Source organism: Borostomias antarcticus (genome assembly GCF_949987555.1).
Source record: "Borostomias antarcticus genome assembly, chromosome: 2".
NCBI classification, from domain to species: domain Eukaryota; kingdom Metazoa; phylum Chordata; class Actinopteri; order Stomiiformes; family Stomiidae; genus Borostomias; species Borostomias antarcticus.
The window spans coordinates 29,165,998-29,193,745 of record NC_140235.1 but is presented as its reverse complement, the minus strand read 5'-3'; the positions used below and the strand labels follow the sequence as shown (position 1 = coordinate 29,193,745).

The window sequence follows — 27,748 nt, the reverse complement described above, 5'->3', positions numbered from 1 at the left end:
TACGCTCAGGAGAAACCGGCCCACGTTTCAATATGGTGGCGGTTGAAGGCCGGGAGGACGCCCCCCCCCCCCCCCGTAACAAACGAAACACACGGCTTTCCTTGTTCCGACGCGCCTGTCTCACTACAACATTTACAACCAGGAAGTTACCGCGATTGCACTTGTGACAATAACTCCTCCATCCATTCATAATTTGAGGAAGCCAACGTTAGAATATTCCAACTGTCCGATCATAGCGTTAAAAGTTCTTTATAGTATCACTTGATGGAATATTATTAGCGGGCCCAGTTAGGTACCTGACTCTCAGAGAGGACATGGAGGGTGTCTGTCTGGTGCCTGTCGGGTGTCTGTCGGGTGTCTGTCGGGTGCCTGTCGGGTGTCTGTCGGGTGTCTGTCGGGTGTCTGTCTGGTGTCTGTCTGGTGTCTGTCGGGTGTCTGTCGGGTGTCTGTCGGGTGTCTGTCTGGTGTCTGTCGGGTGTCTGTCGGGTGTCAGGGAGGCCATGACGGTGATGTCCACCATCATAACAATGCCATCTGCTGGTGGCAAGTCTATTCACCTCCCAGATGCTTGACATCTCTACATCACATGAAACACAGCGCTTAAACAGCATGCTGGTTTCCTAACAGATGATCAAACCCTATGAAAGCGTGTTGGTTCTAGAATGTTCTGCTGTCTGAAGAGTGAGCAGAGAGCAGCGACCGCCTGGGACAGGCTGTCCTGCAACCAGACCAGGAGCCAGATAGCTCAACTATAAGATGACATTTAAAAACCTTCCACTCCCCTGCAATGAATTTAAAAGTGCTTTTCGCCCGTTTAGAAATTCATCTTTTCTGCACAGACCGGGGGAGCGAGAGTCTTATTAACAGGGAAGAGTTAAGGTTGGGAGACATTTTATGCTAGCAAATAAAGCCGGATCATAACATCTAACATTTCAGCCCTAAGTCACTCCCATCCATCCGCAATTTGGACAATTTGCTAAACTATTAATCACCCAGGGCCTAGGAGCTTCTGAGCAGCGGAACTGCAAACACCACCCCCCCCCCCAAAAAAAAACATCCAAATTTTAATCTTGATTCTGGCCGAGTCCTTTAGTACCTCGTCAAACGTAAACCAAGCCACATGAAAAACCTGACTTGCACCGTTACCCGTTAAATTCATCATCCACTTCATTTCCGCGGTCAAAGGAACTCGCAGTGCCATAACATCACCACGACCACATAAAACCCCATGAGATTGTAGTCGAAATGCTCTTACTGGACAGAGGGCTAATATCACATTATAAAAACGTCCTAGATCAACCACTCGCGTTCGCCTAGCTGTGGAGCCTTTGATTGACTCGGTGGGGTGGAGAGGGGGGCTTTTCCCGCCCCCTGTCGAACAAGACCGCAGCCCTCACCCCTTCACACACACACACACACAAAATATACTTGCATGTGTAGCCAACATTAAACAGTACTTCCTCTGAGCAAATTTATGGATGATCAGTAGCGAGAAACAGCCCCGTCCGAAGCGAAAGAGCACAAAAGGCATAAAGAGTGACAAGAGGCCCAGCGTTCCACTTCCTCCCAATCGGGGTCTGCCCTTTATTAAAAACAAATCCCAGCGAAACAAATTAGCAGACCCGGGTGGATATGAAAAATCGGGCCGTAAACTACAGTGCCGACTAATTTTTTACGTCCGCTTGGCCGGGGAGGGACATGAACCAGAGAGAGGTTTCAAACTGTGACACAGGATAGAGGCGTATTACAAGTAAATCTTACCCCCCTAACCCCTCCCCCCCTCTCTCTCTCTCTCTCTCCAGACCCCCCCTCTATTGTGCCGTCATGTTGCTTCATGTTTATGGACTTCCCTGGGACACGGGCCCCGGCCCCTCTCTTCGGGGTAATCAATTAAACAAGGAAGTTCGCTGGGCCTTACAACTCGATTATTAGCCTGTCCTTTTGAAGTTTTTATTTTAGAGGGGGGCCGGGGTGGGGTGGTGGGGTGGTGGTGGGGGGGGGTGCTTGGTGGGCGGGTTGAATCAGGCCCTAAATCACGGGGGCCGATGCCGCGGTGTTGAAGCGTCTGCGCCTTATTGGAGCGGCTTGTCAGGATGTGGCGCTGGCTGTAGACCAGGCCCCCGCCCTGTCTTGAGGTTAATGAGCGGGACCGCGGTGCCGGGGACGGACGGAGGACGGACGAGGGCCCGTGGGGGGGGGGAACAGGACAGGCACCTGCCGCTCGCACGGACGGGATGGACAGACGCAGATGTGAGGCCTACGCGTACGGACAGACACAAGGAGCAGAAAGACAGAGACACACACAGGAGGAGGAGTACAGACAGACAGACAGACAGAGACAGACAGACAGACAGACAGGCAGACAGACAGACAGACAGACAGACAGACAGAGACAGACAGGCAGACAGATACAAACCCATGCAAGACGCAGACATGAGGCCTACACGCGCACACACACACACCAGCAGAAAGACAGACAGACAAACCCATGCAAGTCGCAGACAGGCAGACAGATATGACGACCGACAAGAACACACACACACACACACACACACACACACACACACACACACACACACACACACACACACACACACACAGGCAGACCGGCACAAACACTACAGTGAGATAGAGCCCTTGTAAGGACACTACAGACGCAACAGAGAAATCATCCAAAATTTCAGCGAAAACCCAACTGTCATTTGACACCAATCATCATCATCATCATCATCATCATCGGCTACGGAGCTCCTTCATGAGCGCGTGACCAGGGTGGCGGGTGTGGAATGGCGGCGGGCGCTGTACCTTTTTGGATCCGGCGAATCCCTCAGACTCCAGGAAGAAGTAGGCGAAGGGCATCAGGACGAAGAGACAGAGGTTGGAGAACAGCGACACCAGGTTCCACAGGCCTGCGGGGGAACATGACACGCTCAAGAGAACAGCGACACCAGGTTCCACAGGCCTGCGGGGGACATGACACGCTCAAGAGAACAGCGACACCAGGTTCCACAGGCCTGCGGGGGACATGACACGCTCAAGAGAACAGCGACACCAGGTTCCACAGGCCTGCGGGGGACATGACACGCTCAAGAGGCTTCTCTAAGAGCCCGGCAGGAAAGTGATGGACTCTGACGCCACCTTGTGGCTGAAAGGACAAGCACCACACCACTGGCTAAAATAGCTGGAACTAAATACTTTTTTTGGAGCTTTCGTTCAAACCACCTGCACCAACACACCTGCCTGAGCGTAGTTAAGAACTCAAGAACTTAAGAAGTTATGGACATGCTATAGAGCAGCGTTTCTCAACTGGTGGGTCGCGACCCTAAGGTGGGTCGCGGAGCCGTTTTGATTGGGTCGCGGCCTCGTGGGTGGTTTCCCTTTTCTTTTCTTTTAAGGGATTTTAAAATATATATATATTTAGAGAGAAAATGTAGGGTTTTTATTTTGCAGGACACACAATTCAATTCAATAATTTATTTACGAGACATGACAGGAAGTGGGCCAACCTTAGCGTGTGCCAATGTTGTGTTATGTATCACAGACTTTTTCTATTTTTGTGGAATAAATTTGAGTGCTGTGGAATAAATTTGGGTCGCGACTTCATGATAAGGAAAAATGTGGGTCCTGAGGCTCCACCAGTTGAGAACCACTGCTCTAGAGGGTAAAGGTACACTATCCCACAATAGCCTAGCCTTCATACAAAGCACTTTCTGTTATTTTACATATGGTTAGTGATTCAATTACTAACTAGCCTTTAGTCAGCTACAGCAAGCACAAAGTAGAATCAATTTGAACGAATAAGCGGAAAGGATGAAATGTGAACTACTGACCATGAATGAGGGAGCCATTGAGCCACTGAATGTAGTAGTTTTTGGGGAAGGAGAGGAGGATCTCATTACTAATGATAGAGAAGGGCAGGAGGAACACGGAGCCCCCTGACACTGCCAGCGTGAAGGTGCACAGGTAGAGTCTGTGGATGGAGCCACACACACACACACACACAGACATATATACACACACACACATACACACAGACACACACACACACACATAAATATATACACACAGACACATACACACAGACACACACACACACACACACACAGACATATATACACACAGACACATACACACAGACACACACACACACAGACATATATACACACAGACACATACACACAGACACACACACACACCACAGACACACACACATGCACACACACACACAGACATATATACACACAGACACATACACACACACACACAGACATATATACACAGACACATACAGACAGACACACACACCACAGACACACACATGCACACACACACACAGACACACACACACAGACACAAACACACACACATAGACGCACACAGACACACACAAACACACACACAGACACACACGCACACAGACACACACACACATACAAAGAAAGACACAAACATAGCACAGACAGGCAGAAGATAAACACAGACAGAGAGACATACACACACACACATATACACACAGACACATACACACAGACACACACCGGCATATAAACAAGCAAACACACAAAGAAAGGGGAACGTTAGCATAAAAAGGGCGACTTTCGCTGTGAAATCACACAGCTTTGTTAAACAAACACATAAAACACAAAGATTTTGTTATCATCCCATTGAAACTGATTCGGAGCGAAGGCAGGCGACGCCAAGAGAGCAAGACGACTATTAAACATCATTTGTCATTTTACTCCACGGTTAACACTTTGTTGTAACTGTCACTTGGGGATTAGTGTAGGATTAGGCCTCAAACTCTCATTAAAAGAGTCAGTCTGTGTGCAGCCTGACAGAACAATTAATAAGGAGAGCCTAAAGAGGGAATCAAGTTATTTGGTGTCACAGATCACTTCCCTTAAAGAGCAGAGTTGGTAGCAGATGGAGATTTCAGTGTCTAGGAGCTAAACGTCAATCTATCCCCCTCAGTCCAACCCCCCATGACAGAGCACCAGTCACAGCCTGTACATCTGGAGACGGGGCCCCAAGGAGGAACCATCTGCTCCGCTCCTCGGCATCACCACTCTGACACATCACTAATGAACTCCTTTAATCTGGGATGGAACCAATTACTTAACTTGGCCCATTCCTTTCAATATCACCACCAGGGTCAACCAGGATAAATGTTATAGGCACCAAACATAGGGCAAGAAAAAGCAAATGGTTCCAGTGCTCTGGGGTGTGTGGAGCAATGTGTGCCACGGGTCACATTAAACCACCCTACAAAGAGATGAGAGTGTTTTCAAAGCAAGCTTTATTGACATCGGTCCACTTACGATATTCTATTGACGACGGCATCTTCATCCTCCTGGTCGTCTGAGGGACACAACGCGGTTTAGTCACAGAACATGCTAAGCACAGTCTACGGACACGTCCATAGAAGGACACACAGAATATGCTAAGCACGGTCTACGGACACGTCCATAGAAGGACACGCCCCTGGTTGGATCACTGGTGATGAGTATACTGTATTTTGTGTGTGTGTGTGTGTGTGTGTGAGAGTCCCATTTTCCTATCCTGTCAAAAATACTGTTTCAATTCCCTAAAAGTCCTTCCTTCTATCTATAAAAATTTCTGATCTGATATGACAGGACATCTGTGTGGAGGACCACACGCTTCCACCTAACCAATCAAAACAGACCAGAGGTCACATGGGAGGAAGGATATATTCAAATATCCAGGCCTAAATGATGGGTTAACCCAGACACCTGAGTGCACAGGAAGGAGCAGCCTAGATTTTCAGTGCACAACAATCCACAGAGGATATTGTGGTCTACTTTTAAATGAGTTTAGGGAAGCCTAGGGCGACCTGGACATCTATATTTGTACAAGAAAATTGGGGTATAGTTCATAATTACTGGGTCTCTCATTCTTGCTTTTTTTCCTCAAGTCTAGTTTGAGGTTATCGTGCTGAGTGTAGGTGTCAGGCATGATGACCATGCACCGTCCTCTTGAGGGAGAGAAAAACACAAATAAAAATGCTCCAAAAAATAAACTTGTACTGCCAGTTAGTGTGGACTGTTAGACAATTACAAGGAACGAGTTTGGGTGTGGCTCATCACACAGGCATGTTTGTAAACCCAACCAGTCTATTCTGTCTCAACACACGGGGTCTGCCTGTGTGAGCAAACACACCGTGAACAAAAACACCCTCTGTGTTTACAGTGAACACACTCGCCTCAGGTGTGCGAAGGGTCACGGAAAAGACCGTTTTGTGAGCAAAGCAAACTTTTTATTGCAACATTCCAAGTGGAAAAACACACTTACCGGTTTTCCTTTTGTACCTGGTTATTATACAGTAGGACACGATGTAGAGCACTGCAAATATTAGGAAACAGATCTGGAAAGACAAGAGAGAAGAATATCAGACAGGATTCGACGTGAGCGTCAAACAGCTGAGTGCTAGACTGCATGGCGCAGTGTAGCAGATGGGCTTTGGATCAACCGATTTGCTGAGTACTAATGTTGCCTATAATACGTCTGTGCCCATGACAGTGACGTCCCTGACGGTGACAGCGCAGTGAGCGGTCAGGACATGCGTTAGGTGGCCTTGGCAGTGCATGGAGTTATTTCCATAGGGCCGCCATGATGGATGGACGGGTTGCCAGTCATGCATGCGACCTTGATCAGGTTACACACACCCTGTTCCCTCACCACGCCCCCTCCCACACACCCTGTTCCCTCACCACGCCCCCTCCCAGACACCCTGTTCCCTCACCACGCCCCCTCCCAGACACCCTGTTCCCTCACAACGCCCCCTCCCACACACCCTGTTCCCTCACCACGCCCCCTCCCAGACACCCTGTTCCCTCACCACGCCCCCTCCCACACACCCTGTTCCCTCACCACGCCCCCTCCCACACACCCTGTTCTCTCACCACGCCCCCTCCCAGACACCCTGTTCCCTCACCACGCCCCCTCCCAGACACCCTGTTCCCTCACCACGCCCCCTCCCAGACACCCTGTTCCCTCACCACGCCCCCTCCCAGACACCCTGTTTCCTCACCACGCCCCCTCCCAGACACCCTGTTCCCTCACCACGCCGCCTCCCAGACACCCTGTTCCCTCACCACGCCCACTCCCAGACACCCTGTTCCCTCACCACGCCCCCTCCCACACACCCTGTTCCCTCACCACGCCCCCTCCCAGACACCCTGTTCCCTCACCACGCCCCCTCCCAGACACCCTGTTCCCTCACCACGCCCCCTCCCAGACACCCTGTTCCCTCACCACACCCCCTCCCAGACACCCTGTTCCCTCACCACGCCCCCTCCCAGACACCCTGTTCCCTCACCACGCCCCCTCCCAGACACCCTGTTCCCTCACAACGCCCCCTCCCACACACCCTGTTCCCTCACCACGCCCCCTCCCAGACACCCTGTTCCCTCACCACGCCCCCTCCCAGACACCCTGTTCCCTCACAACGCCCCCTCCCACACACCCTGTTCCCTCACCACGCCCCCTCCCAGACACCCTGTTCCCTCACCACGCCCCCTCCCACACACCCTGTTCCCTCACCACGCCCCCTCCCAGACACCCTGTTCCCTCACCACGCCCCCTCCCAGACACCCTGTTCCCTCACAACGCCCCCTCCCACACACCCTGTTCCCTCACCACGCCGCCTCCCAGACACCCTGTTCCCTCACCACGCCCCCTCCCAGACACCCTGTTCCCTCACCACGCCCCCTCCCAGACACCCTGTTCCCTCACCACGCCCCCTCCCAGACACCCTGTTCCCTCACCACGCCCCCTCCCAGACACCCTGTTCCCTCACCACGCCCCCTCCCAGACTAGGGCTGTATATCATCTTGGATTTCGCGATACGATACGCATCACGATACACAGGTCACGATTCGATACGTATCACGATACAGAGGTCACGATACAATACGATACGATACGTATTGCGATACACACATCATTTACTGAAAGATTTTAAGTGTTCAAGACTGAAAACTGAATGGCTCAAATGCACTATATAGATAACTCAAACTCAATGACTGGACAGAGAGCTAGCTAATAAATATTTTACATTTGATATCCATGCTTTTTAAACTGTCAACATTGTAGTATTTATGGTTTTTCAAAATTATTTATATGTATGCTTTTTTAACTTAATATTGTAGAATATGCTTTTTAAACTGGATTTAAAAATTTAAATCAAAAAAAAAAAAAAAAAAAAAAATTTTTTTTTTTATTTTTTTTTATTTTACAGCGCCCGGCTGTATCGATACTCCGGGCTGAAAGATCGATACAGTATCGCGAGACTACGTACCGCGATACATCGTTGTATCGATACAATCCTACAGCCCTATCCCAGACACCCTGTTCCCTCACCACGCCCCCTCCCAGACAGCTCCCTGGCCTCTCTGCTTCCACCAGGACAGACGCGCCCGCATGTTAACCTGTGTGCTGCACTCAACTGGCTAACAGCTCGCCTTGCGCTGAAGTCCAGAGGAAGTACAAAATGGAGGTTCCTCCACGCACACGGTGTGTGACGCCTGACGAGGGCCAAAGGACCAAAGCGTTGCCGGGATGAACAGTGCACGCTAAGACAGGGAACCTTCGCTTTGTATTTTGCACTTCCCTCCTACGAACCTAGTGTACCAGATGCTAACCCAGGCGTGCAAAAGGCTTGTTCATTAATGTCAAAGAAATGACAAACATACAGTATGGCCATTTCTTTCTTGTTTTCTATTACATTATTGATTGTTTTTTCAAAAGTGAAACCACTTCCTCCTCCAAAGCATCATCTAGCCAATCAGAGGGGCCACTCAAAAGCCCCAACTTCCTTAACCACTGCATGGTAGGGGAAGAGAAATACCACAGTGTTCAAAATCCCCCCCCTCCCCCCCACAACTCAGGGACACTAATGTTAGAAGCATCTTCGCCCGTTCACCAGCGTTCAGCCACACTTAACAACACTCAACACCATCTCCATGTTACACAACACATGGGCTGTGATGACTGAGGCAGAGCACGGACGGACAAGACGCATTCCTGCTGACAGAAATAGGCCGATACCTCCACCATGAAGAGAAGCTAGACCCTCAGGGACTAGGCCGGTCATTTTTCTACTGGACAACAAAACTTGTGACAAACGCAGGGTTCTTGGATTCATAATAAAACAACATGGAAACTGGGCAGGGCTCGAGACTAACATTTTACACTGGTGGCAGTGTAGTTTAGTTAGTGGCAGTATCACATAATTTTTGTGGCAGAAAAAAGTGTGTACAAAAAAATTTCAAACAATAATAAGGTGCAACTAACATTTTTATTAGCGTACTAATCGCAGTTATATTTACGCTTGCCTGGTGAGGAGGTGTGTGTGTGTGTGTGTGCGTGCGGGGGCGTTTGTGCGTGTGGGCGTGCATGAGTCTGTGTTAGGTGTGCCTCTATGTGGATATATGTGTGTGTGAATATTTAGAATATGTATTTAATTATTTGTACGTTACATTTTTATTTCACAGATGTTATTTTACTATAATTGTACAAAATGATTATTTTTTTTTACCTCCGCCCAGGGCGAAGTCTGGCTGAGGAAGTAATGTTTTCGGGGCTGTGTGTGCTCATTCGTTCGTTTGTTAGCAGGATTACTTTAATACTACCAGACCGGTTTTCTTGACACTCTGTGGATCGGTGTAGCATGGCACAACTTTGAACCCATTCAATTTCGGAGCTGATCCAAATCACGGGGCGGGCACAGTACATCCACCAGATTACTGCTGTTGGTCCTGTCATATCTAGCTACAGTAGCTAGCTACAGTAGGTAGCTGAGACAAATCAGAGAGCAGATCCCAAGAGCCTGCGTTTGGCTGAATGTAAGGAGAGATGATCTGATATCTGATCTTCTTTTGAGGAAAATGGCAGCACTGCCACCAATGTTTTTTTTTTAGTGGCAGTGGACAGATTTTTGGTGGCAATTGCCACCAGATTGGTGACAGTCTGGAGCCCTGTTGGGGAGGCTGTAGTCCCTGGGGAGGCTGTAGTCCCTGCTCCATGTGTGTGAGAAAGGCTTGGAATGTGTTAAATACTGCTTTTAAAGAATTCTCATCGCATAAGTAACCCATTCTAACAGCAGCTTCCACTCCAAACAGCGTGACCTGTTGATATAAAACTAGACCCGGGCCTGAGTTGAGACATCTAAGCACAGGAGCAATGTTCATGTCCACGCAGTTGGGTCAGGCAGTCAAAGGTGGTGGTTGTAGATAAACTGTCCGGCCGGGTCCAGATAAGAGCACAGCATAGGCTGGTGGGGCAAAAATGTTTGCTTATGTAACCGAGTTGGATCGGTTAAACTCACTCCTCCTCAGTACGAATGATGGCGCCCATCCACACCAATCGAATCGCTAGCTTTTCGGTGGCATAGCTGGCTAAAGCCGCGTATGAGAGGTGGTCACGTGTGTTTGTTAGTCAGAGGACCCGAGTTCGACCCCAGCGTGAGCAAGTGAGGATGGAAGGGAGCTATACCTACGAGCGACGCAGTGACACCTGTTACACTTATCGCGCTCAACCTCAAAACTGACAATCGCATATTTATGCCTTATGCCTAAAGCCAGTTACAATGACTTTGCTTGACGCCTCTGAAGACACCCACCCATGTTCATGTAAGATAAGGCAGATACTGGTAATAAATTAGGCTACAACCAAGTTTCTCTGAGGTGGGTGTTTTGCATGATTCTTGCTGCTAATAGGTGTCGTGGGCCCCATGACCCTTCAAAGGACACCTCCGCTGGCTTTACTGCACTGGTATTTGGTTACCAACACTTGGCCCACATACTGTGAAGTTAGAATCAGAGTCCCAGGCATAGCAGGGGGCTGACTAATAATTTGAAGCGAGTGCAGCACAGCGGAAGCATGCCAACAAGCATTTCACACCTTGATGATGACATCTGAACTCAGCTCACACAATGCAGGAAGGCAGTAAGATTTGACAGCCCCCGGGCTCTTTTAAGATAATTTCATGAATTGTTACTGTACTGTTTACAGCTCCAAGAATAATGCTTTGTTAATCCAATAGCACATTATCCAGCAAAGATCTGACTGGACTCCGATGACAATAACAAAAATCCAGTGTGCAGCTCCCACGTATCCTGTCTCATCATGCTGAGTCAACCAGGGCGACCCTCAAAAAGGCTGAACCAATCTCTTCTTTGGTATACTGGAAAGCGTCAGGTGAATGTTTTATTGCCACTAAAGTCCGACACATTAAAAACTCGTCAAGCAGTTACAACAAGAAACTGTGTTCCATCTTCATAGTGAGCTGAAAATAACCATGCGAATAAATGACATTGGCGCACGTACGCCACAGGTCCAGTAACTTAGTGCTAGCTATCTGGACACGAGTTGCTTTAGATGAGCCAGCTAGTGTGATCTGGGGGATCGTGTTAAGCATGAGCATGTGAGATATGATATGGTGAGATATGAGCATGTGAGATATGATATGGCCAGGATTCTGGCTGACTCGAGATTAAGGTGCACTGCAGACAGAAGAAAACTGAGCCTAGCATAGCTACTGTCGCTAACGTTAGCTAACTGTTGGGTTGATTTTTAAAGTACGTTAGGCTACGCATACGAATTCATAATTGTAGGTCATTTCTTTCATAATGAAATGATTCAAAACCAATTTCAACAGTGCATGCAGGACGTTACCCTAGTAACTTCGTTAGCTAGCTAGCTAGCTGCAGCTACGATCGTGAAACAGTAATTTAAGCCCCCCGGGCTACAAAGATGATGCTAATGCTATGGCTTGCTAGCTAGCCAGACAGCTATAAAACCTGAAGGAAAAACCGTCCGATTTGACTGCTCGGAGGCCACACAACCAGCAGTAAACTAATGGACAGACTTACGATGTATTCTCGAACTTGACTGTGGAAATTCTGTTCTCTGATACTAACATCGTCTTCTTCCATTCTTCACATTACAGCTTCGCAAACTAGCCACAGTGACCCGTCCCAGCCACCACTGACAGCCTCTCTCCCTCTAGCAGTACCAAAGACACGCCCCAAAACAAACTACCTCATCAACATGCGACCGTCCGTGATCCGGAAGAGCTATCAAGCGTTTCAGGGGTCATCTGTCAACAACATGCCCACATGAAGGTGCATGCGTCTAGGAGCCCATCGCTGTAGCAAACTTAGGGACAAACTATTTGATCCAACGATTGCTTTTGATTTGATCCATTTCATAGGGGAGGTTTTTGTTTCAAACACTACTTTTATGTTTGTGTGGGAGAGAGAGAGCATGTTTCAAGCAGCAGGACAGTTTAGACATCCAGAGAGTCTTGATCGACGGAGCTAACGTTAGCTGGTCACTAGCTACAACTAGCTATCTTGCGACAGATAGATAGGATCATAGCTATATGTTTACTCATTGCAAGTTTGTTTTGCTAAAATGACGGGTCACGGGAAATGGAGCAAGAAAGGAAAGAAAGACAAGAGTAAATTACAAAAGTGCATGGTGTTAGTCGACGAATTTGTGCAAAGTAAAGGTGGGGGGTGTGATGAAACTAAAGATACTGATGGGTTGAGGTTTGTGAAGAAGAAAAGTCGAAAAGATCTGCGCAAAGAAAAGCGAAAGTTGAAAAAGGCAAAGATGAAGAATTATTATGAAGGAAACAAGCATCTTAAATCGGACACTGAAAACGTCCAAATACCATCTGGTAAACCACAGCCAAAGAAGAACACGACAGAGAAAGAAAGGAAAGACGAGCCTACGTCCCAGAAACCCAAGTCTGTGCAGGTCAAAGATGCAACAGTGGAGAAGTCTGAGCTTACTAAAGCTAAACCTCAGCGTGACCCAAATTCCAAGAAAGGAAAGAAGAAGAACAAACTTCAAGAATCAAGGAAAAGGGCTCTTTTGGAGGCGAATGTCGCGGAGGACAGAGAAATCAAGAAGCTAGAACGGTTTCTTGGGATGAACAAGAGGAAAAACAAAAATAATCTGCCACAGTCATTTACAGCTGATGGACTTGATTACATCCTAGGGGTGCTGGATGCTGGGCCGTCAGACTCAGGGGTGCATGACGGTGATGATGACATGGACAAGGCCAAAGACAACTTTGAGAAGCTGAACGACAGTGACTCTGAAATGGCCAGCGAGGAGGATGAGGACTCTGGGGATGATGGAAGTGAGCCGGGCAGTGATGGAGATCCGGATATCATTGATGAGCAGGACCAGGATGATGAAGATGGAATGGATGAGGGAGAGGAGAAAGAAGAGGAGGATGAAATAGAGGAGGAGGAGGAAGATGATGGAATGGATGAGAGTGTTGGAGAGGACGGGGTAGAAGAACTTGAGGGAGAAGAGGAGGGTGTGGAAACGACCAGTCAAGAGGCAAAAACACCAGGGACAAAAGATGGAACTGTAAGTATTCAGGTAAAGAAGGATTAGGTCTATGTCGGAATATTGTGAAAAAGGTCTCGCCAGATTAGAACATGGCCGGATCCCAGAGGGGAGAGGCATATTGGGCCGCCACTCTCGAGGGTGGTTAGTTTAATTTTGGCGCGACGGTCTGCTGCTCTGTCGGAGTCAAGGTAACAGGCTTGAGAGCGTCAGGTAGCCGGCGCTCTCTTCCAGATGTTCGACCGCGGTGTTACGGGCACCAGAACAGACCCTCCACAACAGCAACAGTGGACAATTGGACAATAGGGGTCGGGTGTGATTGCCAAATTGGCTGAAAATTGAATAAAATCATATCATATGTGTATATATAACATAAAACAAAGTTTGGAAATTTGTGTAGGCCTACTCCTGAGTCCTGACTACGAAACATTTCCTGAATGTGCAGGCTGCCTCTCCAGCAGGGAAATATGTCCCACCTCACCTGCGAGACTCTGCAGATGGGAAGCGCAAAGCCCAGCTTGAAAGGCTGAAGAGAAACGTTAAAGGACTTGTGAACAGGTAACGGTGGAAGTCCACAAGCTCTCCATCCATTATACACTTTCCTCTGAGCCGTCAGGGTCCTGGTTTGGCGCCTTTCGCCGCTGAAGTATAGTACATTTTTATTTTCCGAACGATAGAACTGAGGATTCTCAGTTTGTGTTCTGGTAGTCGTCTAGTCACTGACCTGTTTCCTCTCTGCGTGCGTTGACAGGCTGAGTGAGGCCAACATGGCGTCCATCAGCGGCCAGCTGGAGGAGCTGTACATGAACTCCAGCAGGAAGGACATGAGCGACACGCTGACGGAGGTGCTGCTGGCCGCCTGTGTCACGCCGGCGCTGATGCCTGCCAGGCTGCTCATGGAACATGTCCTGCTCATCAGCGTCCTGCATCACACGGTTGGGCTGGAGGTACAGTAGGACTCAAACACCTCAGCAACACACACAGCCTGAGAAGTCCTTCTTTTTCATCACACGGTTGGGCTGGAGGTACAGTAGGCCTCACACCTCAGCAACACACAGCCTGAGAAGTCCTTTTTCATAAGCTGTATCTGTGGTCTTTTTCAAAGTGGGAGCATGTTCCTTGAATTCTTCCACCCACACAATGCAAACAGTGAATCTTTATTGACACAATCTAATTTCTGGCACCAGTAGATTACTTGCTTGTGCTGTGCCTATCTCATGCCCGGTTCAGACTACACAATATTTTTGTCTTTTACGACGGTCAACATGTCAGATTGCATAAATTCTTGCCACGTTGTGGCCGGGACACTGGCAACACTACACGAATGACCACGACAAATCATCGTATGCTGTCTTTCACGACCGTGCGCGTCATTGCGCGAGTTCAGGTAGTCTGGTCAAGAAATGGTCAGTCATGCAAGAAGCCCTGTATTCAAGCTTTATTTATACTCAACATTATGGCGTGCGCGGTGTTATGTCGAATTCCAACTCCCTGGCAGAATCTGACTCCAGTATCTTGAGTTTAGAGTTAACTTTTGACTCCCAAAACCATGGTATGTACTAGTGTTGCACGATATACCGGTACCAACGGTCTACCGCGGTGCCAAAACGTGACGGTGCCAACTATACTATAAGCTCTACAACGGTACTACCGTGGAATACGGTACTACCGTTGAACACGGCAGGGGGACAATGTTACCTCTGTTCCCAAATTCACTGGTTTCTGCTAATGAGAAGACTGGCTTGCGACACTGTTGTGCAGCTCCCAATGTGTTGGCTTGCGCACACATCTCTGCAGTCACTGGCTTGCGACACTGTTGTGGCAGCTCCCAATGTGTTGGCTCGTGCACACATGCAACTCCGCAGTCACAAAATTGACTTATCTGTATGCCTGGGCGCAAGCCAGTCTTGTTCTCAGTAGGCTATCGTAATGTCAGAAGCGTTCCCTAGCTCCGAGTCTGCACCATCAAATGTAACATTATTGAAGAAACATAACTCGAAAAGTTTAATATGGAACTATTTTGGTTTTAAACCATATAAACAAGGAAAAGCGATAGATGATGGCCGTCCGTTGTGCAGGTGATGCAGCAATGCCGTACAGGCAAAAGGAGGCAACACATCAAACTTAATAAAGCATCTACAATCTCGTCATCCAGACCTTGTACTGGAATACAGACGAGTTAATGAGGTTAGTACTGTATTACTTTATTTGTTATATATAACTATATATATAACTAGCAGTGTTCTTGCCATTAGCTAATATTACAAAAATTTATGAATAAACCTCTTGGCTAAAGCGTGTGCTGCTGTTGCTAGCTAGCCAGCCAATGCTAGCCAGCTAGCTAGCTAATGAAGTAAAGTTAGCCTACCTGCTGTCATGTCGTCATGCACAATGAAATTTGTCGTCCTCTCATTCCAACTACAAACTCCTTAAAATAATGTGAGCTAGATTATGTAGGCTGAGACGAATCCAATGATAATCCAATGATATCCACCTCTTGACATTTGGTCATTTGATCTGGTTTTGATTTAGACAAAAGTGAAAGCTAAATAAAGCATGTTGATGTCACTGCCATCAACCAAAACCCAGTGCCCTCCGCTGACCTTTACTGGTGGTTGGTGATACTACACTTGTGTGTATACATGGCTGATTCTGTTGTTGTTAGATATGCATTTTAAATATTTAATATTAATAATTAATAATATGCATAATATATTTTTACTTCCTACCTGTAGAGTTACAATGTAATGCATTAAATGCATGTTATTCATGCACCACTCATATAAAGTGATTACACTGTACTGTAATGTACTGTACATTGCACGTTCATAAAAATAAAAATGTTAATGCTGCGGTATCGTGATATTACTTGGTATCGTGATACTTTGGCTGGTATAGTATCGCAGGTCAAATATTGGTATTGTGACAACACTAGTATGTACTGTACCACAACTAGGCTATATCCACCTCATTAATACTACAGTTGAAGGGAATTTGCAGGAAAATGTAATTACTAGCTCCTAAGTGTGCTTAATAAATTGAGTTTAAAAAGCAAGTAAAAAGGCAGTAAAATACAAAGACGAATACAATATATATACAAGAATGGGATGAGCCGAACGATATGCACAGATGAATTTATAAATGGGTTAAATCTATGGATGTTAAAACTAAGAATACAAAGGTACAGTATATACAGATAATTTGTACAGTCGAGTTAAATAGATAAATATATGTACAAACTGGGTAAATACATAGGCATGTATTATGTCTAAAATATTATGGCATGTTTATTTACATGCGTATTCACAGAGTATATGGATATTTCGAGTAGTCTGTCATAAATATAAGGCGTTGCTGTGCTGAGTATAGCTGCTGAGCCCACATTTGTTTGTCACACATGTTATGGGTAGTTAAGCCCACGTCCTCCTGGTGACCTGTAGTTCACCCCTCTTACTGTCTGCTCCTCTGATAAGAGCACAGAGAGGAGAAAAGGCCTTTGTATCAACAGGTGTGTGTGTGCGTGCGCGTGTGTGTGTGCACGTGTGTGTGTGCGCGTGTGTAACCATTAACCTGGGAATGCTCATTAGCCCCTGGTTTGGATTATTTGCGCAAAGCCTACATGTGATGTGTGTGTTTCCTCGCTAAGTCCTTTGTACGCTAATAGCTCCTTTGATTAATGAGAAAGTGCTTTCACACCGTGGCGTCTTGGACTTGATGTTAAGTTAGAATTTAGCACTTTTTCATGTTGACTCAGCTTCCTGTAAACCCCCCCCCCCACACACACACACACACACTAAAATGACTATCAAGGGATGCTCTACTACTATATTTTTGTTCCATCTTGTCCAATTCATGACTTTACCAGCGGCGTTTTCCTGTGACCGCTCCGCAGGTGGGAGCTCATTTCCTCGAGACGGTGGTGCGGAAGTTCGACGAGGCGTACAAGAGCCCGGGCGACGGCAAGGAGGTCGACAACCTGGCGGCCATCGTGGCCCACCTCTACAACTTCCAGGTGGTGCACGCCGTCCTGGTCTTCGACATCCTGAAGAGGCTGGTGGGGGCCTTTGCCGAGAAGGACATCGAGCTGGCGCTGTTCGTGCTGAAGACCGTGGGCTTCGCCCTGCGGAAGGACGATGCTCTGGCCCTCAGGGAGCTCATCTCCGAGGCCCAGCGCAAGGCCAGCGCGGCGGGCGCCAAGTTCCAGGACCAAACCAGGGTACAGTACCGCCGTCTCACCACGACCACCCTGCGCACGCCGGGTCCATATTCCACACCTAGAATAGGCTTGATTTTTAGCGTGATTGTAGCTGTCCTTTATGGGTCAGATGTCTGACCGAATCCGGCCCACGCCCTTTGCTGCATGTCTTTCTCTCTCTCTCTCTCTCCCACCTTTCCTGTCAGTCCTTACACTGTCCTATCCTTAATGAGGCAGAAATTCCCTAAAAAATGTATTTAAAAAAAAGATGTCTGTTTGTCTGAGCTGTGGCGTGTGGTGTCACCATCAGGTGCGTTTCATGCTGGAGACCATGCTGGCTCTGAAGAACAACGACATGAGGAAGATCCCGGGTTACGACCCCGAGCTTGGGGAGAAACTACGGAAGTTGCAGAGGACTCTGGTAGGTCACCGTCCATACGACATGTAGCTTTCAACTCTACCACCAGGGGTCGCCAGAACCTCAACTACTACCACAGTTCCAGTTCCTTGAGAGCTTTCAAAACAACACCTCATCACATTTCAACACAAAGGCCAAATTTGACTTTTGGAACTTTGACTTTTTTGTAAAAATGCATTGATCATAATGAGCTGATTGTTTCTGGCCTGTCAGTGATGCTGGATATGCGTCTTATATTAGGACGAGTGTGTGAATTTGAGTGTGAACGCCATCTTGACCCAGATCCACCAGAGCGCGGGCGGCAGCGACGTGAAGCTGAGGGTGTCGCTGGACAGCCTGCTGGCGGCGGAGCAGGCGGGCCGCTGGTGGATCGTGGGCTCGTCCTGGAGCGGGAAGCCCATGATCGGAGACCAGGGCAGCAAGGCCCCCGCGCAGCCCTCCACACAAGGACAGGTACAGCGCCCAAACCCTCTGGAGATCAGCCTCCCAATACTGGCCACACCTTCTTATTACATTACAGTCATTTAGCTGACGCTTTTACCCAAATTGACTCACAGTAATTGCATTTCACGTAGGACGTCAGTGTACTGCTATTCACCAGAACTCACAAGTGCATCTCCTTTCTTAAACGAGTGACTAAGCATAATTTAGTGCTGAAGGCAAAGTGCAAGAATAGCAAACTAAAAATTCAATAGGTGCATAAGAGGGAGGATTGTTGTAGTACTTCTTGAAGAGGTTAGTTTTGAGCCTGCGGTGAAAGATAGGCAGCGACTCTGCTGTCCTGACGTCAGTGGGCAGTTCATTCCACCACTGCGGGGCCAGGACAGAGAAGAGCCGTGACCGTGTCGATCGACCGCAGGGGCCTCGGAGTGACGGGGCAACCAGTCGCCCCGAGGTAGCAGAGCGTAGCGGTCGGGAGGGGGTGTAGGTTTTGACCATGGCCTGGAGGTAGGAGGGGGCTGTTCCTTTCATTGCCCTGTAGGTTAGCACCAGAGTTTTAAACTGGATGCGAGTTGCTACAGGGAGCCAGTGTAGAGAACGGAGAAGGGAAGTTGTGTGGAAGAACTTGGGGTGGTTGAACACCAGGTGAGGGGCAGCTTTCTGGACAAGTTCCAGAGGTTTAATGGCTGACGCCGGGGCCCTAGCACTCTGCATTATGGGCATAGGTCTTCCATGTAAAAAATAAATAAATGAATGTAAATCTCTGTAGAACTAACCGGTTTAAATAAAGGTAAGCTCCTCTGAATATCAGTCACGTTCGGCCATGACGGTTTCGCTACTCCGTTCATTGATCCTCTTCTCGCCTCCTCAGTTCAGCGCCAAGGTCTTGGACCTCGCCAGGAAGCAGAGGATGAACACGGAGATCAGGAGGAACATCTTCTGTGTGGTCATGACCAGCGAGGACTACCTGGATGCCTTCCACAAGCTGCTGAGGTGTTTCTCCATAAGTCCCACTCTGAATTAAGAATTATGTCAATACATGTCATGCTACTAGGGATGGGACTTTCTGGCAAATCTGCTATTCGAAAATCGCTGGGCAAAAATTGATTTTTCTTTGAAAATCGCTTCTCATCATTGCTCATCTGAGCGACTTTTCCGGCCAATAGGGCCTATCCTATTTCTTCATATTTTTATGTAGAGATATGAGCATATCGACATGGTCGGGATGGAGACAGGTGCGCAGTCTATTGACGATAAGTCCTGCCGCAGAAAAGACCCTCTTCGAGGGTATGACGTTGCGGGTACACTCAAGTACGCATTCGACAGTTTTGCCGTTCCACACAGAACCTTTCGTTGGCTGCGTTAGCCGCTGCATGTCTGGTCCGGTCGAGGCTCACCTGACCTCACGCGCTGCGTAAATGACGCCTACTACTTATCCTAGGTTACAGTACTCAAACTGTCTTCCGCGCGTGCCTTTCTCTCTCGTCTTGCGCCGCGAAAAACAAGGCAACTATTTTTTTATAAGACAAGACGAACAAGCGATTGTCAAATTATAAAATCGACTTTTAATAATTTAATGACTATTCGATTTTTCGAAGATCATGTCCCATCCCTACATGCTACCTGACAATATTTTCTATTTACTTTGCTTTTTTTAATCTTTTTTTATTGAACCTTTATTTAACCAGATAAAACTAGTTGAGATTAAAGGAAATCTCTTTTTCAAGAGTGACCTGGTCAAGAGGGCAGGTCACCAAAAAAAACACAACCATCCAGGTTTCATACATACTCATTTCCTTCATGTTGTGTGTGATTGTGCCTGTTGTGTTATTTTTGTATGTTTTGCGTTGGACCCCCTCGAAAACTAGATGGTTTCATCTCAAGGGGTAATCCATTAATAAACTTTACTGTACAGAACAACAATAAAACATGAATAGAAAGTTTCAGGAGTGCATGTCTTTACTGCACACCTCCACACGCTCACTCAGAGCGGTAACTCTAGTACGGATGAAAGATTCTAACCGTCTTGTTCTCTGGTGGTCAGGATGGGTCTTAAGGGTCAGCAGGAGAGAGAGATAGTCCACGTGTTAATGGACTGCTGTCTGCAGGAGAAGAGCTTCAACGCCTTCTACGCCGTGCTGGGAGAGAAGTTCTGCACACAGGACAGACGCTTCCAGGTATGAAAATGCTCTCCCGACTAATCCGGTTCGGTCGGATGTAACTCCCCTCCCACAGTCATGCCAGACAGTTGCTTGCATTTCAGGGTCAGGATGAATCCCATCAAAATTCAGATTCACCGTGGGAGTTGACCCCTGACCCCGAACAGTGTGCTCTTAGGTCCCTCTCCTTCGACCCGCGTTTCACCTCCTCTGTGTGGGAGCGAGCAGCGGACTCTCACCTCACCTCTGGAGTTGTTTGTCTGTGAAACCAAACAATGGTAGTTAGTGACACCTCACTTCCTCCTCCTCCTCCTCCGCCTCCCTGTAGGCTGCTGGCCTGGTATCTGACACGCTGATAACCATTGTCCCCTTCAAAGAGCTCTCACGCAACTAGCGGGAATGTTTGTTTTTCACAAGCTGGATGGACTAACGATTCTGATACTGAGACAAGAGCGTCACTTGTGTAAAAAAAACAAAACAGATGAATGTCCGTTATGTTTACTTGCTGTATGCGGAAACTTGTGATGTCGTGGATCATAAAACGGTGCATTCATTGGATTTTAGGTCTTAATACAGTAACGTTATCACAATTGGCCGTCGTCTGCTAATCCGATTGGTGCCCTTCTCTGTGCCTCGTGGACCTGCTCCGCCTTCCTCCAGATGACCTTCCAGTTCAGCCTATGGGACAAGTTCAAGGACCTGGCCGGCCTGAGCAGCCACACCTTCAGCAACCTGGTCCAGCTGGTCACCCGCTTCCTCCAGAAGAAGTGCCTCTCCCTCTCCATCCTCAAGGTCAGCTGCTCATCCCAACGTGCATAGCAATGATTTGATATAAATAGCTTGTACTGGAATGATAATAGTAATAATAATATGTATGTATTATAATGATGGATGCATTTAGCAGACATGTTTATCCAAGCAGTTGAATTCCTTTTCAGTAGGCGTTGAATCAAACCAATAGCATATTAGCGGGTTTTTTTGGCGCTGGGATTTACCAACTGAACTACCCTCGGGAGGAGATGTTATTGGTGCTGTCTGAGTTGTGAGGTCTCCTTTCCTTTCTTTTAGGTGATAGAATTTGGAGAGCTGGACAAGCCCAAGGTGCGCTTCCTACGGCAAGTGTTAACTAAACTGCTCAAAGAAACCGAGCCCGAGGATCTCGAAACCATATTTGGAAGGTGAGTCAGGTCATCATTAAGTCTCACTATAATCCAGCCAAATTAAATAAGGATACCTAGGTTTTTTTGTGTTTTTATTTTGTGTTTTTGTCCAATAGGAGCAGTTTAGTATGAAGCATTAGTATCATGGACATATTGGTCCCCTCTCCTTTTCCAAAACGGAACCTACCTCTGTTTTTTTTTGTTTTTTTTTTTAAAAAGCACCTTTTGAAGGGACTAGCACCTCGCGAAAGTCTGGAATCAATGTCTGTCATTGTTGTTCCGTCCGCCAGGATCTCTGGAATTCCCAAGCTCGGAATGCTGCGGGAAGGCTTGAAGCTTTTCATCAGCCACTTCCTGCTGAAGAACGGCCTGGCACAGGGGCCAGCTGAGCAAGCAGCGCTGCTGTCCCAGAGAGCGCAGGTCGCCACCAAAGCCATGGAGGCCAGAGAGGCCAAACTCAAACTGTAAAACACACACACGCACTCACACCTGCACACACACACACACACACACACCAGGACCCTGGGAGAAAGACCGAGGAACAAAAGAGGCCTGTACAGAGGAAAATACAAAGAACAAACCCACAGCCTATTTCAAGAAGGCTTTCCGTGATTATTGTGATTAAAGACACAAAGTGTGGATTGAATGAGAGGATTCATCAATAAATTAGGTATTATCTGATTTTGTGTACTACTACTTTTCATGAGGCGGTAATAAAATGTCATATTTTTTATAATAACATTATAACATGCCTATGTTTTTTGGTCGACCACCTTCTACAGTATTTCCACTTAAAAGGGTTGATAACCATAGAAGCCACGCTTCTTTTTGTGACAAGGGTTGTATGATGGTGTCCTCTGGGGGGCAGTGTAGAGCAGTATCTGAGAATACCTACACCTCTGCATGTTGAAAGATAGAAAGGTCATAAAACAATTTATGCTTTTCAACATGAGTTTCCAAGTGACATCTCACGTTCAATTCTTTGGTGACTACTTTGCTACTTGTTTCCTCTGTTATTAAATCCCTGGAGAAATTGAATAATCACGCCTCTAGTGTAAATCTTTCTGTGCATTGCAAGCCCATGAATGCGCTGATATTTTTTATATCCATATATATCGTTTACACACCGTGTAAACAGTCCAGTGCATTGTTTACAAACTATTGTTGTGGTTCCTTGGCGCTGTGGCATAACTATCTGACTAAATGCATTGCATAGCAGAGTTGCTCTGTTACATTTGATGCCTGCTACGATTAATTAGCGCTATTTACATGACTTGCATCAGTGTGAGGGACGGAGTGCCCAGAGGTTGAGACGCGGTTGCAGAGGTCATTGAGAGGAAACTACCCTATCTTTGTGTTTTTGTCTAATTGTGTGTTTTTTATGAATCGTATTGCATTTGTTATATAATGTAACATCAGTCCTCAGCTCTAAAGTTGTGCATACTGTAGGCGACATTTAGCTAGCCAATGTTTAGAAATGTAGGCCTATTCTATATGTGGATTGTTAGGGAAATGTTCCGTAGGAAAGACCATACAGGCCCTATCTAGCCATGGGAACATGGGTTATAATTTCTTATTTACTCCTGTAGTGTATGAGTGGCTAACTCACTACACCCCTGGGTAAAAAGCTAATTAGAATTGTGCCGAATTGTCAGAACAGGTAGATTTTCATTCAGTAGACCTAACTGACAAAAGATTGAATTTGGTGATAATGTTCGGCGTGGTGTAAGCAGGGCCTCTGCCTGGTCAGGGATGAGAAGCCCTAGTCCTCTCCAGTCATCTCAGTGCAGCTATAAACCTGATGACTTTGCTGCAGGGCAGTATGAGTCCAACCTGTCAGGAGCTGGTTGTGGGGGTTCTTCTGCAACGCGCCGGACGGAGGCCTACTGTGGTGTAAACAAAGCGTATGAAATACCCAAACGCTGAAGTATCTATTCATGCTGATCACAGTTTTAAAACATATCAATCTCCCACCCACCAGCCCCCATCTTCCTACAATATTCAGTTCCATTCATTTCTCACGTGTGTGTCCTTGCTTTTCTGTGGGAAAGGAGTGGGGTCGGCTACAGATGAGGACGAGCTGGAGCACTGTGGAGTGCATACACAGGCTATTGTATGCAGGTGGGAACCAGCTGTGTCTCAGGTAGGTCTGACTGACCCCCCAATGATCCTTATATTGGTCTGTAGTAGAACCAATGCTGAGATAACGAACTTACCCAAATATATTTATTTATTTTTATTTTTTACTCAATTGGCCAAAATAGTGAGTGGGGATAGTGGCGTGGAAAGCGCCTTTTTCAGGCCTACGTCTTAATGAGCATTAAGGGTGACTGCCTGCACTAAAACAAGCCTGTGTTGCTTTGGGAGTCCTTCCACCTGGTTGATAAAGCAGGCCAGTCGCTCAATATGCTCACAGCTGAGTAAACGTGTTGGATTACCTGTCAGTTGACAATTATAACATTTTCAGGATTTTGTATATATTCGTTTATTTTTATGTAAAACGAGAAGAACTAAGCTATCCTATTGCAAGTGATCTAAACTTAGTAATATTTTCCAGATCAGCAGTTCGCCGGAATGCGTGGAAGCAGCAGGCTTTGCTTTGAGTATTTTCCCTTTGTAATAAGGCTGTAATTACTATAGGCCTACTAATCCTACATTACGACTAAGTGCTTTTTATTATGTTATGATGACATGTTGAGGGTTAGTCTATACAGTCGTTTTTAGGCAACTACCAAAAATAGGCTATGTAAACTATAATTTTATTTTGATCAAGAATATGTTAAAAGAGACTGTCCATTCAACAAAGTGAGAGAGTTTGCAAACGGATATCCGTTGAAAATAGTGCTTCTGTGTCCAAGACAAGAGTGGTGATTAACGAGCTGTTTCAGAGGTTTATTAATACGAGCCCATTGCTAGGCTGGTGTGAAATGTTTCCACCGTCTGACTCCGGACTGGTGTTTGCTCTCGCTGCACGTTTGCACAAATCCGACAGCACTATTAACAGCATTTCCCATGACCCGACCCGTCAGGACCAGACCAACGGGGACCACAAAGTCAGCTCAGAGCGTCCAAGGCGCACAGTTTGTAACCTAATACAGGAGCGCTATTAATAAACAACAAATGTAGGCTATATTAAATATATAAATAAAGACTGCATGCTATGCCCTATAGGCCCATATGAGCGATGTTAAGGCCAAAATAAATATTTTGTGAAGAATAGGATATACGACTAATGTAGGCTACTAGCATGGGAAGAAACACAAGGTTTTTTCATATAAAACCAATTTATTTCATATCGTCTGCACCAATAGAGACGCTAAACAATAAATTAGCATGCATTGGTATAACTATTTTTTATAAATATACAAAAATAAACCTAACATTTTTTCTGGACGTAAACGGTATGACACAATTACAGTAACCTAACACCACACAAATTCAACAAAGAAAGAAAAGAAATGCATCGCCACCATAGACTATTAGACTGTAGAGTTTGAATTTGCTATTGGTCATATTAAAGGCATATCATAACCTTATCAATGGAGAACTGGGATTTCAGTATCCTGAGGATGAGTGAAACAGCATTTGCACATAAATCCATGCAATGTTACAGATAGCAGAGTAGCCTATTTAATAAATGTGCATAATAACACTAAACCTATCTGCTCCTAATATTGCTTGTTTGGGCCATTCGTCCTGCAATCTGCACATTTACAGATCACATCCTCAAATCCCAGAATATCTCAGCCAGGCATTGATCAGTCAGTATTTTACAAAGATGCTCATTTATTCCAGGTAGATCATTAACTGTAGGCCTACATGCAGCTGCAGTTTTGTGAAAATTCCCAAGGAGTCCTTGCCTTTGAACCGTTTCAAGCTTGTGGACTTATATCACTGGTGTGGTTCCGCTCGTCCTCTGACGAGCAATCCGACGAGTTGTAGAGGAAGTTGTCGCCTTCGTCCTCGTCACTGTCCCTGAAATCTCTTATTCTGCCACTTTTGACAGAGTCCGTTTTATGATAATCCGTTTGTTCCTGTCCGTCAGATTTCTCCTGACCATTTTTGGTGCTTTTCTGTTTCTCAGCATCCTGCGCGGCTTGCTCCTTGGCCTTCTTACTTCGCTTCCACTTCATCCGCCTGTTCTGGAACCAAATTTTAACCTGAGAACAAAAACACATCTCATTGACTAAATCGCCTTAAATGGAGCAGTTAAAATATACATCAGTTGGACGTCAGATCCACGCGTAAAGTGCCGTGTCATGCGTAATGGACATCTATACACCTGACGAATTATACCCCTGGATAAGGGAGAACTCACAATGTTGGAGTCTTCAGAAAACGCTTGTGAAATCTGTGAAGTAGTTTCTCACCTGAGTCTCCGTCAACATCAAGGATGTGGCGACCTCAAAGCGCTTGGGTCGCGAAAGGTACTTATTTAGTTTGAACTGATGCTCCAGTTCCAATAGCTGTTGACTTGTGAATGCAGTCCTTGGTCTTCTGCATTTCCCAAGTAAATTTGACTGCGCCTGAGCTGAAAAACAAAACATATACTTTTATAGTGCTGATATCATGTCATTGATTGAAGGACAGATATAGGACTGTCGGTGTTGCTCTGACAGTATCACTTTAAAATAAAAGTAATGTATTGTAAGACTTTTACTGAGTAGGAATGGTTTGAAAAGAGTCGCATGTGATCTCTATTGAATATTATGGAATACAGCTTCAAATTGAATTGCCAATTGCCTTCCATAATAGCCACGATTATTTCCAGATAATCTCCAATTCACAGCCATAGGTAGGCTATCAGTACATCTGCTACCAAGTATTTTGAATAAATATTTTCAGAGCGAGCTAAGCTATTTGTCACCTCATTTTGAGCAAATCTGTCAAACGAACAGGAACAAAAAGGCAGTATCTGGTGAGCAAACAGCGTGTCGGCTGTGGGATTCACACTCCTCCGCCACTTTCTCACTGCCCATTATCTGTCCATTTTAGTTCCTCTTAGAAAACCTCTCTCTCTCTCTCTCTCTCCCTCCCTCATCGTTGGCGATACTATAAAATGGCCAATAATGCACCAAAAGCCTGTAGCAATTTGACCTACAAAACGTTTTAGGAAAATGTGCTATAAAGGCCAACATTAAACTCAATCAATAATCATCTCAACTTCAATCAATTCAATATGATATACATAAACAAGCGTATTGTCTGGATACTCACAATTAAAATCGGGCATTTTGGGTAGCATCATCCCAGCAGTTGAGACTCGCAGCCAGTGGTCGAGCTGAAAGGTCCCCGCCGTGAGTTTGAGGGAATCGGGGTGGTGATGATGGGATCCATGTGGGTAGGAGTAGGACAGGGCAGGGTGTTGACCGAGGGCAGCCGCCGAGTAGGTGTACATGGGGTGGCCGTACAGAGCCTGTGGCGGGATCCCTGCGCTGCTCTGCGGATGTAATCCAACCATGCTGTGTGGACTGTTCAAGAAGCCCGGTTTAGGAATCAAGCCACAGGAGGAAATCCTTGGCGGAGACGGCGTCTCTGTGCGTAAAGAGTCGGTACAGGCGTTCAGTTCGGACACTGGTACACTTCCGGACGATGAGATGGAAGAGGAGGATAACGAAGTCACAAGAGCGAGAGGAGAAGTCTGCACTTTAGGCGGATCAACAGCTAGAAGCGCGTCGATGCGAAAGTTTTTAGATTTCTCCATTTGGTCCAATGTCCTCGTCGTTTGCAGACGTTTAACGGCCTTGCACAGACGATGTTGATGTGATACCGTTCCACCTCTCAAAGTTATGATCTCGGTAGAAGTGTGAGCGGTGAACGTCTGTGTGACACTTAATTCCTATTCGATAGGCGATTGGTCCCACCCGTTTGGCATGGGGTTGTCCCATTGGTGAGTGCAGGTCGTGTTTATAGCGCATTTCGTTGGCGCACTGCATAACCTCCCCTAGAAATGACCCTTCCTCAGCTCTGATTCGAATATACGGCCAGT

General features: G+C 46.7%; 3 protein-coding genes across 4 annotated transcripts in view; 1 reads left to right on the top strand and 2 right to left on the bottom strand.

The window, feature by feature from the left end:
* Positions 1-12,023, bottom strand: part of lmbr1 (limb development membrane protein 1) — a 43,462-nt gene extending 31,439 nt beyond the window's left edge. The window contains 5 exon segments of the mRNA XM_084451591.1: positions 2,806-2,909; positions 3,831-3,970; positions 5,319-5,358; positions 6,310-6,382; positions 11,892-12,023. Coding sequence (XP_084307717.1) covers positions 2,806-2,909; positions 3,831-3,970; positions 5,319-5,358; positions 6,310-6,382; positions 11,892-11,954 — 420 coding nt within the window. The 5' untranslated portion in view covers positions 11,955-12,023.
* A 160-nt stretch (positions 12,024-12,183) lies between these two features.
* nom1 (nucleolar protein with MIF4G domain 1) lies at positions 12,184-22,675 on the top strand. 2 transcript variants are annotated; one of them, XM_084451681.1, is made up of 12 exons: positions 12,184-13,407; positions 13,832-13,944; positions 14,138-14,333; positions 17,279-17,602; positions 17,892-18,002; positions 18,282-18,452; positions 19,312-19,433; positions 20,485-20,617; positions 20,778-20,877; positions 21,260-21,391; positions 21,668-21,777; positions 22,050-22,180. In XM_084451681.1, exons 1-11 carry the CDS (start codon positions 12,436-12,438, stop codon positions 21,727-21,729), a joined length of 2,436 nt encoding a protein of 811 aa, XP_084307807.1. In that variant the 5' UTR covers positions 12,184-12,435; the 3' UTR covers positions 21,730-21,777; positions 22,050-22,180. The 2 variants fall into 2 exon arrangements, with proteins under 2 accessions (XP_084307807.1, XP_084307806.1); XM_084451680.1 differs by lacking the exon at positions 20,778-20,877 and having other exon boundaries at positions 22,050-22,675.
* A 2,956-nt stretch (positions 22,676-25,631) lies between these two features.
* On the bottom strand, positions 25,632-27,463 carry mnx1 (motor neuron and pancreas homeobox 1; the record flags this gene model as incomplete). Its single annotated transcript, XM_084454240.1, has 3 exons — positions 25,632-25,919; positions 26,130-26,290; positions 26,977-27,463. 3 exons carry the CDS (start codon positions 27,461-27,463, stop codon positions 25,632-25,634), a joined length of 936 nt encoding a protein of 311 aa, XP_084310366.1.
* Between the last annotated feature and the right edge of the window lie 285 nt (positions 27,464-27,748).

Bases quoted from the DNA above. Each gene is read 5' to 3' on its own strand.
- nom1 (XM_084451680.1), top strand. From the start codon at position 12,436: ATGACGGGTCACGGGAAATGGAGCAAGAAAGGAAAGAAAGACAAGAGT. The intron at 18,003-18,281 runs GTAGGTCACCGT...ATCTTGACCCAG, and splicing joins GGAAGTTGCAGAGGACTCTG to ATCCACCAGAGCGCGGGCGG. The intron at 18,453-19,311 runs GTACAGCGCCCA...TCGCCTCCTCAG, and splicing joins AGCCCTCCACACAAGGACAG to TTCAGCGCCAAGGTCTTGGA.